We start from the raw sequence: 14,983 nt of genomic DNA, 5'->3' as shown, positions 1-14,983 counted from the left end.
ACACCACGCCCATCATGGCCACCCCACCCAGCAACCAGGCAGAGAACCTCTGGCTAAATAGCTAAAATTTTTGAAGCCCACCTCTGGCTATGCTACAAAATGGTTTCCTCAGCTTTGACTTGGCCTCTTGTGACAATCTGTCCACTACGATTTGTTTTCAAACATTTAAAGCTCAGCAGAGGGACTGGACAAAAGGGAAACAAGAGTTTTGCTTCAATTCCTCTCTCCCCCAAAATTCACCAAGTCCTCCATCAGCTGGAATCACCCAGTCTCCCGGTTTCAAAGTTGTCACAGAATTTCCTGTGTCCATCACTTGCCCAACTCCTTCATTCCCTCCAACTGCAGGTAAGTCAGCAACAATGCCATAGGATCCTGCAAGAAAAATAGGAGCAATTTTGATGTATGAATGAATTAAAACTTGCTTTGGCATTGTACATTATTTTCTTATTCTGTAGCAAATTCCAAATAGCATATAACGTATAAGGTCGTAAAGATTTCCAAGGTAGATTTCAACAATGTAATAATACTGAATTGGTTCCCTTATCGCTTTAAGCTATGGGTTTGCCACTTTTCTGAGCACTGGTCACACTGAAGCTGCGTTCTTAAAACGGGAAGGATTTCAAACTTGGAAGAGAATTTGGGGATTCTTAATGGAGTAAATGTTCTATAAAACCTTAGTTAATGAATTCCATTAAGTTAAGCTGTAGGTAATTTTGCTTCTTAAAACACAATTGAACTGGATGCATATCATAACACTAAGCCATAAACTATAGTTTAAAAAAATATAACGGCTCACAGATGAAAAATCTAAATCAAGCAAATCGTATTATAGCTCTTTGTAATAATATGTGAATCCGGGCATGGAGTGGCTGAAATTTTTCCCTAGGGTTACTAATTTTCTTAGCCAATTAGATCTGGTCGTTGGTTAGAAAAGATCCTGTAGGATTGATAGACAGCTGTATCCCCACAAGCAAGAAATAATCCTCGTTTCTTCTTTAATCTTTGGTGTAATAGCTATTTCCAAGTTTATGCAGATTAAGACTGCTTATTATGGATGGCATGTAATATTATTATATAGCTTTGCTATTTAGGTTGCCATCATTTAGAGACCCTCTGCATGTGGCAATTTCCAAATATAGAAACTTTATTAATGGCTCTTAGGAATGTTTCCAGAGATTGCACAGTAATATAGCCTAAGTTGAATTGATGAAGATAGCAGCAGCTGTAGGCAAGCTAACTCTGTCAATCCTGGGTTCTATCTCACTGGGAATACTATTAAATGTGGACAGTCTAGAGGCTTAATTTTCCCTTGACAGCACCACATAAAGAAAGAATAAGGGAGGCAAAAATTAAACAATGTGTGTTATGTCAAGGTTACCTTGAATCATATTGATGTCCGCTGGGTTGATGGGAGCTGCAACCATTTTCACGTGGACTCCAGAATCCCTGAGTTTGGCTAAAGCTACGTCTTTTAGGCTGCAAGGGAAAGCGGACAGAATATATTTATTATTCTTAAGCTTCTCTTTGCCAGCAAAGAGATTTTGCAACCCAATGCCATTATTTATAAGTTTTTATTCTTTCATTTGAAAATCAGTTTCATCTATAGTTACGGGTAGTCCTTGACTTATGACCAGTGGTTTCACGGCCATTTGAAGTTATGATGGTCACAGAAAGAGCATTTATGGCGGTTTTTCCCCACACCCAAGTCACATGACCATATTTTGGGCACTTGGCAACTGACTCTCATTTTCAACTCTTTGCCGAGTGGCCTGTGATCATGTGACCACCATTTGCCACCATCTGCCAGCTTCCCTAATAAGTCCATGTGGAAGTTGCAAGCGAAGGGAATGGAGGAGAGCTGAAATCCTTTGGCAGGCTGCAGGAATGGATTTCAGCTCCATTCTTTGAAGGATTCCCCCTCAGTGCACAGAAGGGAGAGGAAGTCTTCATGGGATCTTAGGAACAGAGCAGAAATTCTGATGATTTCACTCACTCCCGTAGCCCCCTCTAAGTATTTCCCCTCCATGCAAGGAGAGGAGCTGAACTCCAAGGTGGGCTACGTTGAAAGCAAAAGGGTTGCCTCTGCTGGGAGAGTTTCAGCTCCACATGGAGCTGAAATCTTTCAGCGGGCAGCTCTTTCACTCAGTAGTGGGATCCTCCCGGTTTAACAACCAGTTCAGTGATCGCGTGTGCATGGGTAGTTTGAAGAAATCTTCACTTCTGGGTTTCTTCGGAGGAGTAACAGAGCTGATTTGTGTGGTAATTGGCTCTGCCGCACGAATCAGCTGAGGAGATAAAAAATAGGAAAATAGCGCAGGTGGGGGGGGACCCATTTGATCATCAGGGCGAACCAGTTCATTCCCAGCTGATCGTCGGAGCTACCAGTTTGTCCGAACCGGTCCAAACTGGTAGAATCTCACCACTGCTTTCCCTCCATTTGCTTAATGTCCTGGGAGATCATTTAATGACTACAACTGGGAGTGCAGGGATTGCAGTTATTGAGCAAAGCAGTCACATGGGCATCTTGCTTAATGATTGCTTCACTCAAAGACCAAGATTCCAGTCCAAACTGTACTCAAAAATTGAGGATTACTTGTGCAGATTTATTATTAGTCTAAGATAAATTCTCTTGATTTTGACATAATACCACTGGCCCTTTTTCTAATGATGCCCTTCCAGTTTGTTTCCTTTAAAATCTAATTCCCGATTATTCTTTCCCCCCACAATGTCAGTTTATTAAGTGCTAGCAAAATACTACAGAAAATGTTTAATGTTAGTTTTGCTTTGTGATAAGGAAATGAAGACTCCAATCTGTAGTAACAATGTTAACATCACATCTCAGCAGAAATATCAGTTTGAACATAGAGGACTGGGAAATACTGTTTTCGTATATTTATTTCTCTTAGGTGCTATATTATTAATTTATTCTATTAAGTGCTAAATTAATTCTATTAAGTGCTACAATTATTTTTAAATTTTAAAATCGTTGTCTGTCAGTTCAGCTGCTTTTATCTTCCTGATTTATTTCGAAAGGAATATCTCCAAAGCCGGCTGATTCTATTACAAAATAAAAAAATAACTATTCTCAATAAGCCTGGAAATTCACAGGTTGCATAAAATACCTATGTGGATTTGAATCACTCGATACAAAATTCTCAGCCAGAACCAACATACAGAAAGCGATATATAGAATAAAATGAATTCCAGCTCTTTAGTCTTAGCATTATTAAACACAAGACAGGTTGGTAAAATCAATTCAAATCAGACCAGAGGATTCTCTACCCTGCTATCAGATTATAAAGCAATCTAGTTTTAGATTACTATATTTTTCCCTTCCATCACACCAGTTTATAGACATATGAGACATGCCAGTTGTTAATATCCATTCCCAGGGCCTTCTTGCAGATATCCTTATATTGCAGCTATAGTCTCCCTCTGAGGCGCTTTCCCTGCACTAATTCTCCATTCAGGAGATTTTTCTGAATCCGACCATCAGCCTTTCTCATGACATGCCCAAGCCAGCATAGACATTGACCTCCGATCGTTCAGCTTGGAGGCTAAAGACGCAGCATGGCCTTCTCCAATTCGAAGAGACACTTGTTTGGCAGGCTGAGGCAAAGAGGCAGTCCCGGATCCAGCGAAATCTGGGGGGTGGGCAGGGGCCAGAATGTATCTGCCCTCAGTGTGGAAGGGATTGCCACTCTCGAATTGGCCTTTTTAGTCACACCAGATGCTGTTTTAGGACCTCTTTCCAGAGCACGATACCACAGTCCCTTGAGATTGAAGGATGCCAATGGAATGGAGATATGCCAGATAACACAAGTCCTATTACTTCTCAGACCTGAACATAGAAAGCACGGTTTAATTTCTTCATAAAGAAAAAGTCTGATACTGCTGGAATTAAAATGGGACTGGCTGTTTCAACAGAACGGTCCCGATAACTCAAAAGCGTTCAGTTTGAGGTAGCTTTAAACTAATTGATCAGTTGTTCAGCTTCCACTATTAATGTCATAGGAATGTTTGTATAAGCTTTTTCAGTACAGCAACCCAAAACCTTTTTAAAATTCCAAGTAACATCTGTGCTGCACTCAATGAGGTTTTATGGCTTACTTCAGCCTGGAATTACTGCTCATCTGTTTGAACTTAATTAGAATAGAGTTATCCATCATCCACATGGCTGTGGAGTTACTCTCTTCCTGAACCACAGCCTTGCTCTATCATTAAAATGAGTACTATATATTTCCTTGCTTTTCAGTTCTATCCTCCCCCAAGAGCACAAATAATTTCCCCTTCAATTACAAGTAAGTTTACAGATTCAACTGGGATGGTGCTGGTCTAATTTCAAAATATATTTCAAATATTTTTTAAGCTCCTTTTTAATATAATGAGTCTTATAAAAAAACAAAAGATGCAAGAACATTAAAGAACAGGCTTGCCAATATTCAGCCCCTCACTAAGCCCCTCCTTAATTCAGGGGAGTCCATATAATACAATAAATTTGGGTGGCTATATAAATTGAATAAACAAGCAAACAAACAATAAAAGAACTGCATCGCAGCTAGAAGAAATTAGAAACAAATGGATCTTTGAAGCCTTAAGGGAAAAATAAAGCCAATTTTCCCTTGGGATCGAGCTGCACAATGAAGGGGACGTGACTGAAAAGATTAATTTTCAACACCTACCAAATGCTTAATATTATACCCACAAGTCAACTAACATGTCTCTAATACCGATTTTAAACCCTGGGAAGTTTATTTACTTCCAGTAAAAAGAAATCGAGGTGTGAAGTTTCTGAAAGATGCTCTAATTAATTCATGAGCCATGAGCCAAACTTCAAAAGAAATACAGTCATTATTAGGAGCACCATTTTGGCAATATTTGGATGCAGTTAGAACTAATCCCACGTAGATTTATGTTCCCCTATGACCCTATCTCTCCCCTCCTCCCTGGCCATGTCATAAATCACATTCTCCAATTAACCACTTTGGCTGGCTGTGAAACCCAAAGCTCTCCTACTGATTGCGGTATAAAGGCATCTGTGGAATGTAGTTTCAGTTAGGGAAATCAATCAGCTCCATCAGTTCTCCCTCCCTCCTGCTCATGGCAACTTGAAAGCTTTGCAAATTGACATCAAGGTTAATACAGGTAGGTAGGTATATGATAGGGCAAAAAGAAAACATTTACGCATGCTAGTTTTCTAGAAATAAGATGATTTAGATTTAGTATTTGCAATCTAGAGAGATACAAATACAAGAAACATCATTTAACAAAATCTTACACCGTGGTGGTGGAAATGGTTAGAATGCAGTATTGCAGGCTGACTCTGCTTACTGCCAGGAGTTCAATCCCAACCGGCTCAAGGTTGACTCAGCATTCCATCCTTCTGTTGGAAGGAAAATCCATCTGGTTCAGTTTCAAGCTGGGAGAAAGACGCTGGAAATAACATGGAGGCTGATTGGAAAGAAAGACTCTGTTTATTGATGAACAGAAGCACAGCATGCAGTTCTGGGACAGCTGACCAAATGGTTGAATGAGTGGATGGATCTTTATAAGTAACACTGAAGTTTGAACTGTTCCGGGGGGGGGGTATTGTGCAATGAAGGGGCTTGTGTCTTTTGCTAAATGATGGTGGGTTCATCCTATTAATATCCTGAAGGGTCATGTCCTGTCCTTTCTTAATCCCATCGCCCTGGAGCTGAAAATGTTTTGTTTATGAAGGATTTCTTAATGGGCCCCAAACCTCCATCTCTAAAGATTTCTGCAGGAAGCTGTTTTACTATGCAGGAAATTGGGGCTGGAGCACGTTTCTCCATTTCTCCCTTTGGGAAAATATAATATTCTGCTTCTTTTAATATTCCCCAAAATATTTCATTATTCAAGGGTTGGGGGATGGGGCTTCCCACACTTCCGAGGTTGGGAAAAGGAGAATCAAGATTGTTGGGGATAATATGCTTACTCTCTAAAAACCACAGAGAGTGCTGTAAAGCACTATGAAGTGGTATATAAGTTTAAGAGCCTTGGTACTACAGTGGTTTAAAGCACCCTGTTATTAACACAGCTGCCTGCAATTTACTGCTGGTTCGAATCTCTCCAAGGCTCAAGGTTGACTCAGCCTTCCATCCTTTCTAAAGGTAGGTTAAATGAGGACCCAGTTTGTGGGGGCAATAAGCTGACTTTGAATAAATATACAAAAGTATGAAGGCTATTGCTTAACGCACTGTAAGCCGCCCTGAGTCTCCGGAGAAGGGCGGCATATAAATCAAATTAAAAAAAAAAAAAAAGTGCTACTGCTAATGTGTGCCCTAGTATCAAACTAATAAGAGTGCATGCTGAACTTTTAATAGAGCAGGGGTCTCCAACCTTGGCAACTTTAAGACTTGTGGACTTCAACTCCTAGAATTCCTCAGCCAGCAAAGCAAAGCTGGCTGAGGAATTCTGGGAGTTGAAGTCCACAAGTCTTAAAGTTGCCAAGGTTGGAGACCCCTATAATAGAGTACATGCTTGAACTTTGAAAAAAAGGATCCATTTTGCAGTGTTTACTGGTATCTCTCTCTCTCTCTCTTTTCACCATCTTCCTAAGGCTGCATTCCATTGCTAATTGTACACCGGATTCATGTATTTCACTAACCGTAATGTGCTTTGCTATGAATAGAATAAAATAGAATAACAGAGTTGGAAGGGACCTTGGAGGTCTTCTAGTCCAACCCTCTGCCCAGCAGGAAGCCCTACACCACTTCAGACAAATGGTTATCCAACATCTTCTTAAAAATTTCCAGTGTTGGAGCATTCACAACTTCTGCAGGCAAGTTGTTCCACTTATTAATTGTTCTAACTGTCAGGAAATTTCTCCTTAGTTCTAAATTGTAATTGTAAATGAATTGTAGTTTGTTGTGATAAAACAGTTTTTGGCCTACTGAAACCCCGCTCAAACCAACACATTTCACAACTTAATCCAAGACTGCTACAAATGGAAATTTCAACCCAGTAAGGTCGATTAAATTGCAGTTTACGGGTAATTCTAGGGTGTTTGTCAGCTAACTTTTTCCAGTCCGGAACAGGTATGTGGCTAATTACAATGCTCTTAAGAGATGCGGGATGAATAGGTTTTGTGGCTAATGAAGAATTAAATCTAATAAAACCAGCACAGAGAAAAATTCCACATGAGACGCATCCCATTATGTTGCACAGGCCATCTTTTTTCAATCAATAATTTATAGCTCCCTTGAAAAACTGATGTTGCAATGGAAATGCTGACAGACCATTAATTACCACATAGCCTGCAAAGTATGACAGAAACCTAATTGTCCAGATTTGCTCAAATATATTATACCACTCAGCTGAATAACGGTCACTTGCTGCAACGAGCATGTAAATTGTGTAAGAAACCTGTTGCTTAATCTACGAGCTGCTGGCCAGGGAATTTTACAGCCAATATCATATTTGATTTCCTTTCTGGACACAAATTAAATACCACAGCAGCACTTGCCAAAGAAAGAGTGATGGAATAAGAGTATAGGATCACTTTAAGCACAACTCTCTTGAATTTAAAAAAAAAAAAATGCTCCTGAGGCAGCATTTTCCAAAATTTTTATGACAGCTAAGTGAGATGTACTAAGAACTGTCCACTTTATTTACAGCATTTCATTTTGCTGGTTCTTTCTCTCTTGGGACTGGAAGCTAAAACATACGAAGAACGACTGCAGGAATTGGATCTGCCTAATCGAATGAAAAGAAGGACTAGGGGTGACATGATAGCAATCTTCCTATATTTAAGGAGCTACCACAAAGAAGAGGGGGGGGGGTCAACCTCTCCTCCAAAGCACTTGAAGACAGAATAAGAAGCAATGGATGGAAACTAATCAAGGAGAGAACCAATCTAGAACAAAGAAATTTCCTGACAGTGAGAACAATGAATCAGTGGAACAGCATGCCTCCAGAAGTTGTGAATGCTCCGACACCGGACGTTTGGAAGAAGAGATTGGACAGCCATTTGTCTGAAATGGTATAGGGCAGTGATGGCTAACCTTTTTTTCCTCGGGTGCCGAAAGTGTGCACTAGCGCACAATAGCGCACATGCCCACTCTCATAATGCAGCTGTCCTGCGCATGTACGCCCCCCCCATCCCATTTTGGGCCTAGCAGGCCTCCCCGAAGCTTCCAGAAGTTGGAAACGGCCCATTTCCGGACTTCCAGTAGTTCCAATAGGCTCATTTTTCGCCCTCCCCAGACTCAGGAGGCTTTTCATGGAGCCTCCGGGAGGGCGAAAACGGCCTCCCCTGGCTCTCCAGGGGCCAGAAAAAGCTCGTTTCCGAACTTTCAAGCCAACTTTTGCACTCTCCTTCCTACATGGAATATATTTTAATAATTTAACAATCAGAATTTAAAATCTCATCAAAGCCAAAGAAAGTTCTGCTTTTTTAAATATATAATTTGTACACGGATTATTACTGCACACTATATTCTTGGTAGTTAAGCTATACACTTTAAGTTCTTTGTACAGGAGTCCCTACCCTAACCCAACACAAGAAGATCAAGAACCACTCAGCTCAGTATTATTGAAATTAACCAGTTTATGCCTTGGCACAATATGTGAACTAGGCATTTTGGGATTTATTTTTTAAGTAACAAAACAGGAAAATATTTTTAAAATAAATAAAAGAAACAATAGTTTGCCTATCATGTAAAAATGATAAAGGCAGAATACAAATAAATAAATAAAATCAATATTACTGTTCATATACTGAAATCACGATGTTGATTCTCACAATATTTTGTAACTTAAACAAAGGCTCAGTTTTCTCTTCACACTACATCACAAACCAGAAAGCTTCATTTCAATTCACATTATGACTCTAGTCACTGACTCATAAAATGTTTCCTAAGATTTCAGACTTTTAAAAAACGGAACTCAGAATCTACTGCAAGGCTAGCAACAGATCTCCTAGGGGTCTATTGAATTTGAAAAGAACACTGTAGATGGAGATGAATATCTCCATATCCAACATAGAAACTCTATTCACACACCAAGTCATTTTTACTTAATTGATTCAACCATACTTTGCCTGAGTTCATACACATCATCCAAACGGTTCATGGTTCTCAACTGCAGCAGGTATCCCCTCATAATTATAGGAATCACAATAAAATCTACATTGAAAGCAAATACAACACAGGACAGCTTAGGACCTGTATACTGCACGAGTCAAAAAGAGGGCCGTGAAAATATTTACAGACCCCTCACATCCTGGACATAAACTGTTTCAACTCCTACCCTCAAAACGACACTACAGAGCACTGCACACCAGAACATCTAGACACAAGGACATCGAATGCCATCACTCTGCTAAATAAATAATTCCCTCAACACTGTCAAACTATTCACTGTCTGCATTACTATTAATCTTCTCATTGTTCCCACCACCCATCTCCTCCCACTTACGACTGTATGACTGTAACTTTGTTGCTTGTATCTTTAAGATTTATATTGATTGTTTCCCTATGATCATCATTAAGTGTTGCACCTTATGATTCTTGACAAATGTATCTTTTCTTTTATGTACTTTGAGAACGTATGCACCAAGACAAATTTCTTGTGTGTCCAATCACACTTGGCCAATAAAGAATCCTATCCTATCCTATCCTATCCTATCCTATCCTATCCTATCCTATCCTATCCTATCCTATTTTTAGCAAATTGTGAAGAAATCCATGGGACTGCCTTATTGTCCTGCCATAATCCACATTTCTTGAAAGTAGTACTGGCTCCTTAGTACATTTACAGCCTGCTTTCACTACTAGTCTGGCTGATACGGACTATGGGGAAAAAGTTAGCAATACAAATAATATAGATTCTATATTATTTGTATTGCTAATCTTTTCCCCATAGTCTCTATTACAGAGATACAGTTTGATGTAATGGTGAAGGTGCTGGCCTAGAAACCAGGGCACTTGTGAATTCTAGACCTCCCTTAGTTATGGAAAGCCAGCTGGGGGGGACTTTGGGCCAGTCCCTCTCTTAGCCCAGTCCACCTCACCAGGTTGTTGATATGGAGAAAATAGTTGGAAGGAAAGAATATTAGAGGTATGTTTATTGCCACGAGATAGATAGGACAAAATAAGTAATGCATAAATGCAATCAAGGCCAGAACTGAAAAAAAACCCACCATTAAATCATTCAAAATGCAGATTGTACAAAGAACTCAAAGCAACAGTAGCTCATATACTCAGATCCTGGGGAAAAAAAGTTCAGCCAAACTGTCAATAATGAAGTTGCCAAACAGATTCATCTGCAAAAATGATCATGTGCCAACAGTAAAAAAAAAAATTGGTGGGAACGTATAGTTGAAATAACTGTGCTTGGGGGGAAAAAAAGGAAGTGTAGATAATTGACGCAATATCAGAGGATATGAAAACAGAAGTCCAAGAATTGGAGAAGTTCACAAAGTTATCAAGATCTTCTAGATTATGGCATAAGACCAGCCACGGTGGTCCCAGGGGTTTTCAGTACACTGGGTACCACCATGCCCCCCAAAAAATCCTGTGCGTGACAAAAATCCCCATCTGTCAATTGCAAAAAGGGCACCCTGGTTGGCTCCGTAAATATACCACATTGATACATTAGGACAGGGGTCTTCAAACTTGGCAGCTTTAAGACTTGTGGACTAGATAAGATTTAAATTTGATGAAGTAATAATTAAATAAAGACTTAATGAATATTATCTGAAGTAATAATAAAACGTAAGTAAGTTCTAGAAATGGAAATAAGATTTAGAAACAAACATGTTTGAATTGTATTTTTAATAGTGAATTTGGGATAAGAATTGTGAAATGTATTATGAGGTATTAATTGAATTAAGATTTAAAATGGATTAATAGATGGGTAATTGTTTTGATTTAAGTTAATATGAGTTAAGTTTTCTATAAGACGGTAATAGTTGAGATATGTGATTAAGCATTATGGCAAACATAGCATATATAAAATTCTGTTAAAGATGAACAAAAAGTTGAACAAATTTATGACCGGATCAATGCTCTGTTCCGAAAAGATGTATTGCATGTTTATTTGTGTGGGGTTTTTTTTGCTTTAATTTATATGCCACCTTCTCCGGAAACTCAGGGCGGCTTACAATGCGTTCAGCAATAGCCTTCATTCTTTTGCATATTTATACAAAGTCAGCTTATTGCCCCTACAATCTGGGTCCTCATTTCACCTACCTTAGAAAGGATGGAAGGCTGAGTCAACCTTGAGCCTTGGAGAGATTCGAACCAGCAGAAATTGCAGGCAGCTGGTCTTAATAACAGGGTGCTTTAGACCACTGTACTACCAAGGCTCTTTTAAAAAATAAAAAAAAAAATTCCAAAAAAAAAAAAAGACTTGTGGACTTCAACTCCCAAAATTCTCCATAGCATAGCTGGCTGGAGAATTCTGGGAGTTGAAGTCCACAAGTCTTAAAACTGCCAAGTTTGGAGACCTCTGTCCTAGGTTCTTGGGCAGCACGAGACACGCGGCAGCTGCGATCTCGCATTGCTGTGCATAGAATAATAATAAAAACAACCTCATCACAATGCAATTTGCGATTGATGCCTGTCTAGAACACAAACCCCACTTCGGGGCAAAAAGGGAAGCCAAAGCTTTCTCCGCTTACTGTAGGACCTGAGCCGGCTCTCCGTGCTTCTCATAGACCAGTCCTCGAGGCCCCGTTGGCGTCGCTGACCGAGCGCGGAAGCCGTAACCGAAAAGGAGCCGCAGGGCTCGAACCCGCGATCCTCCGACTACCGCCATGCCTAATAAGCAACAATCGCTAAGAGTCCCGCGGCGCGGCGGGGATGACGACACGCCACTTTATCCGGGCCGTTTAAATGTACGTCATCACAGCACTGAATTAACGCACTGGCTCCGCCCCGATCCCGCTCTTCCGCGTGGTGGCCCCGCCCCCTCGGTGTTTAACAGCGATGGAGAAGTTTTGATGGAAGTGAGATGCTATGTTGCCTGCACATATACACACACATACAATTTAATAAATAAATATAGATTTGTTATTAAAATGTATTAATTTATTATATTTATGTATTATAAATATAATAAATTAATACATTTATTAGATAGAGTATTATATTATTATTATTATTATTTATTGAATTTCTATACCGCCCTTCTCCCGAAGGGCTCAGGGCGGTGAACAGAATAAGATTTCATATACATATAATAATTTTTTTTTATAAACAGTAAATAATAAATTGAGTCAACTATATATATAAAATCAATATAATCTATCTATCTATCTATCTATCTATCTATCTATCTATCTATCTATCTATCTATCTATCTATCTATCTATCTTATCTATCAAGTGAGTATGTATATTCTGCGCTTGTATGCCCTCATCAAATTCTCTGAGTGATTTACAGTAACAGGAAAGAAATCAGTAAAATAATGCAACCGTAAATCACAACTTATAGCGCCGGGTGTGGGTATTTCCGTGCATAAGGAAAACAGCCTCTTTATACCACAGCAAGATGTTATTAAATGAAAGGGAACAAAGTTTTATGGTGTGCTCGCAGTAGCAACCTATCATAATAACTGACAAACCTAAAACGGAAATGCAAGGGTAATTGCAAATACAAGAATATAGACAGCAGCAGGCGCGTTTCAGCAGAGAAAGAAACGGACGGTCTCTTGCTATAGCGATATTTTAATTAAATTAAACCAAGTTCCGGGGGTGACTTCCAACAGCCGAACAATAAAGCGCAGCCATAAACACAAGAACGTATCAATAGCCGCAGAGAATGAAAACCGCATCCCAGAACAGCAATATTATTACAAGTTACTTAACACCGTGGTGCACCTTTTAAAAATAAACCTTTTAGCCTTAGTTAAAAGTATCCTTCCCCTGAGTAGTTGCTTGGTGTGGTTACCATATTTGGAGTAACAAATAGGCGAATTTTATCTCCAACTCAAATTGTCAAAAAAGCAATTTTATAAAGGGTTCTGGACTGTCAGTCGGAACAACTGTCCAAAATCAGAATAAAACAGAGACTGATTTTGGTATGGTGGGAGAAGCCAACAAAAGACAGATTGAGTTCAAACATGGGCTGTTCAGAAAAAGAAACCCAGATCAATGGTAAATGATTTTGTATGCCACAGACTGCATGGCAATTTTGGGAGTTCTCCATTCTAAGCTTAATAGTCTAGGTATTCTCTAATACCTTATGCAAAAGGAAAAAAATACCATCTACTTTTGGCCTGCCATACATCGTTTTATAAACAACTATTCCTCTTATTCTTATTTTGTTCTGACCTAAATAGTTCCAACAGTCTCAAATTATCTTACTTTGGACACATTATACAAAGACCCAGCTCTAGAAAAGCCTCTAATACTCGGAAAAATGGAACGAAAGAGAAGAGGGCTACTAGCAGCAAGGTGGAGTGACTCAGTTTCAGAGGCCATGGGAGCATTGTTGGAAGACCTAAAGGCTCATGTTGGAAGAAATGTCCATCTGGGTTCAGTTCCAAGTGGGGAGAAAGACACTGGAAACATGGAAGCTGTTTGGAAAGATGGCCCTCTCTTGGGCCCCGCCTTGGAGCTTCCTCTTCCTGTGTAAGAAATGTACTCTGATTGGTTGTCAGTCTCCCATGGGGCCATGCAGGGCTAACTTTGTAGGTTGTCTTGAGTCCCAGGCTTGGTTGAATCTTGCAGGGTGATGTAATGAAGGGCTTTGGGCAATTCCTATTATGGTTTAATGGCTTTGTCCTGGTTTGATGAGTGCTAATCCTATCATCCTGGAGCTGAGTCTTTTGTAGATAAGATGGCCCAGTCTTTTGTCTTGTAGACAGGTTGGCACCAGTCTTTCTGGGGCTATTGAGAAAGGTGGGGGCTGTTAAGAGTGAGGCTGCTTCCTGGCTAAAAAACATGTTTCTCCATTTCTCATCCAGGGAAATATAATATTCTGCCTTTTTAATATTTCCTAGAATATTTCATTCTTCTAGGAGAAGGGTGGGTGCTAAGTTCCTACACTCAGGTTAGGGATAGATGGTCATGGAGAAAAACTATCCAGCAGGTTTAGTGGTTGAAATTGACTTGATGGCACACAGTCAATGTAACAAAACACAAATACAGGTAGACTTACAACAGTTCATTTAATGACCATTCAAAGATACAATGGCACTGAAAAAATGACTTAAGACTTTTTTCCACACTTACAACTGTTGCAGCATCCCCATGGTCACGTGATCAAAATTCAGATACTTGGCAACTGACTCATATTTAGGACGGTTGCAGTCTCCTGGGGTCATGTGATCATCTTTTGAGGCCTTCTGACAAAGTCAATGGAAAAGCCAGATTCACTTAACAACCGTGTTATTAATTTAACACCTGCAGTGATTCACGTAACAACCGTGGCAAGAAAGGTCATAAAATGGGGCAACACTCACTTAACAAATGTCTCACTTAAGAACAGAAATGTTGGGCTCATTATTGTGGTCGTAAGTCCAGGACTACCTGTACATTTCCAAACCATCAGTTTTCAAACAGAGGCTAGTTCTGCCCCTTGGTTTTGCTTTTTTTGGGGGGGATTTTTTCCCCGACAATTTTTCCAACATCCTTGGCGACTAGAACAGTATTTTTTTTCTGAGACTGGTCAAAATGTAGATTTAAACAAAGCAGGGGAAATTATGCAAAGCATTATGGTGTCCATAAGAAGGTTTGACAGTTTTGTGTAAGAAATAACTTGCAGCTGTGTGTGCTTGTTTCTCCATTAAATTGTGTCTGGATATGTCTGTGTTTACTGGGCTATATAAGCTACTATAGGTTTCCATCCTATTCCCCATAGCTATAGATGGTGGTATTCCATTGGGTAAGCCCATTCCAGTCCACACCAGGACTCAATTTGCATTTCCAGTTAGCATTCCCTGGAATGGTTGAAACCAGGATTCCTTGGTGCTCTCTGAGCTTGGTTATTTTCTTGCAGACGATTCATTATCCAAA

General features: G+C 39.7%; 1 protein-coding gene across 2 annotated transcripts in view; it reads right to left on the bottom strand.

Moving 5' to 3' along the window:
* MECR (mitochondrial trans-2-enoyl-CoA reductase) overlaps window positions 1-11,851 on the bottom strand; it is a 30,387-nt gene extending 18,536 nt beyond the window's left edge. The window contains exons 1-4 of one of the 2 annotated variants that reach the window (XM_060691530.2): window positions 11,645-11,821; window positions 5,279-5,451; window positions 1,379-1,476; window positions 241-372 (exon numbers count right to left, since the gene is read on the bottom strand). In XM_060691530.2, coding sequence (XP_060547513.1) covers window positions 241-372; window positions 1,379-1,424 — 178 coding nt within the window. In that variant the 5' untranslated portion in view covers window positions 1,425-1,476; window positions 5,279-5,451; window positions 11,645-11,821. Of the gene's footprint in view, window positions 1-240; window positions 373-1,378; window positions 1,477-5,278; window positions 5,452-11,644 lie in introns of both variants that reach the window. The other variant, XM_034413688.3, reaches the window with a different exon arrangement.
* Between the last annotated feature and the right edge of the window lie 3,132 nt (window positions 11,852-14,983).

The sequence above is a fragment of the Pantherophis guttatus genome, chromosome 10, assembly GCF_059756535.1.
Source record: "Pantherophis guttatus breed Tessera chromosome 10, ASM5975653v1, whole genome shotgun sequence".
NCBI classification, from domain to species: Eukaryota; Metazoa; Chordata; class Lepidosauria; order Squamata; family Colubridae; genus Pantherophis; species Pantherophis guttatus.
This window is presented reverse-complemented; position numbering and strand designations above follow the sequence as displayed.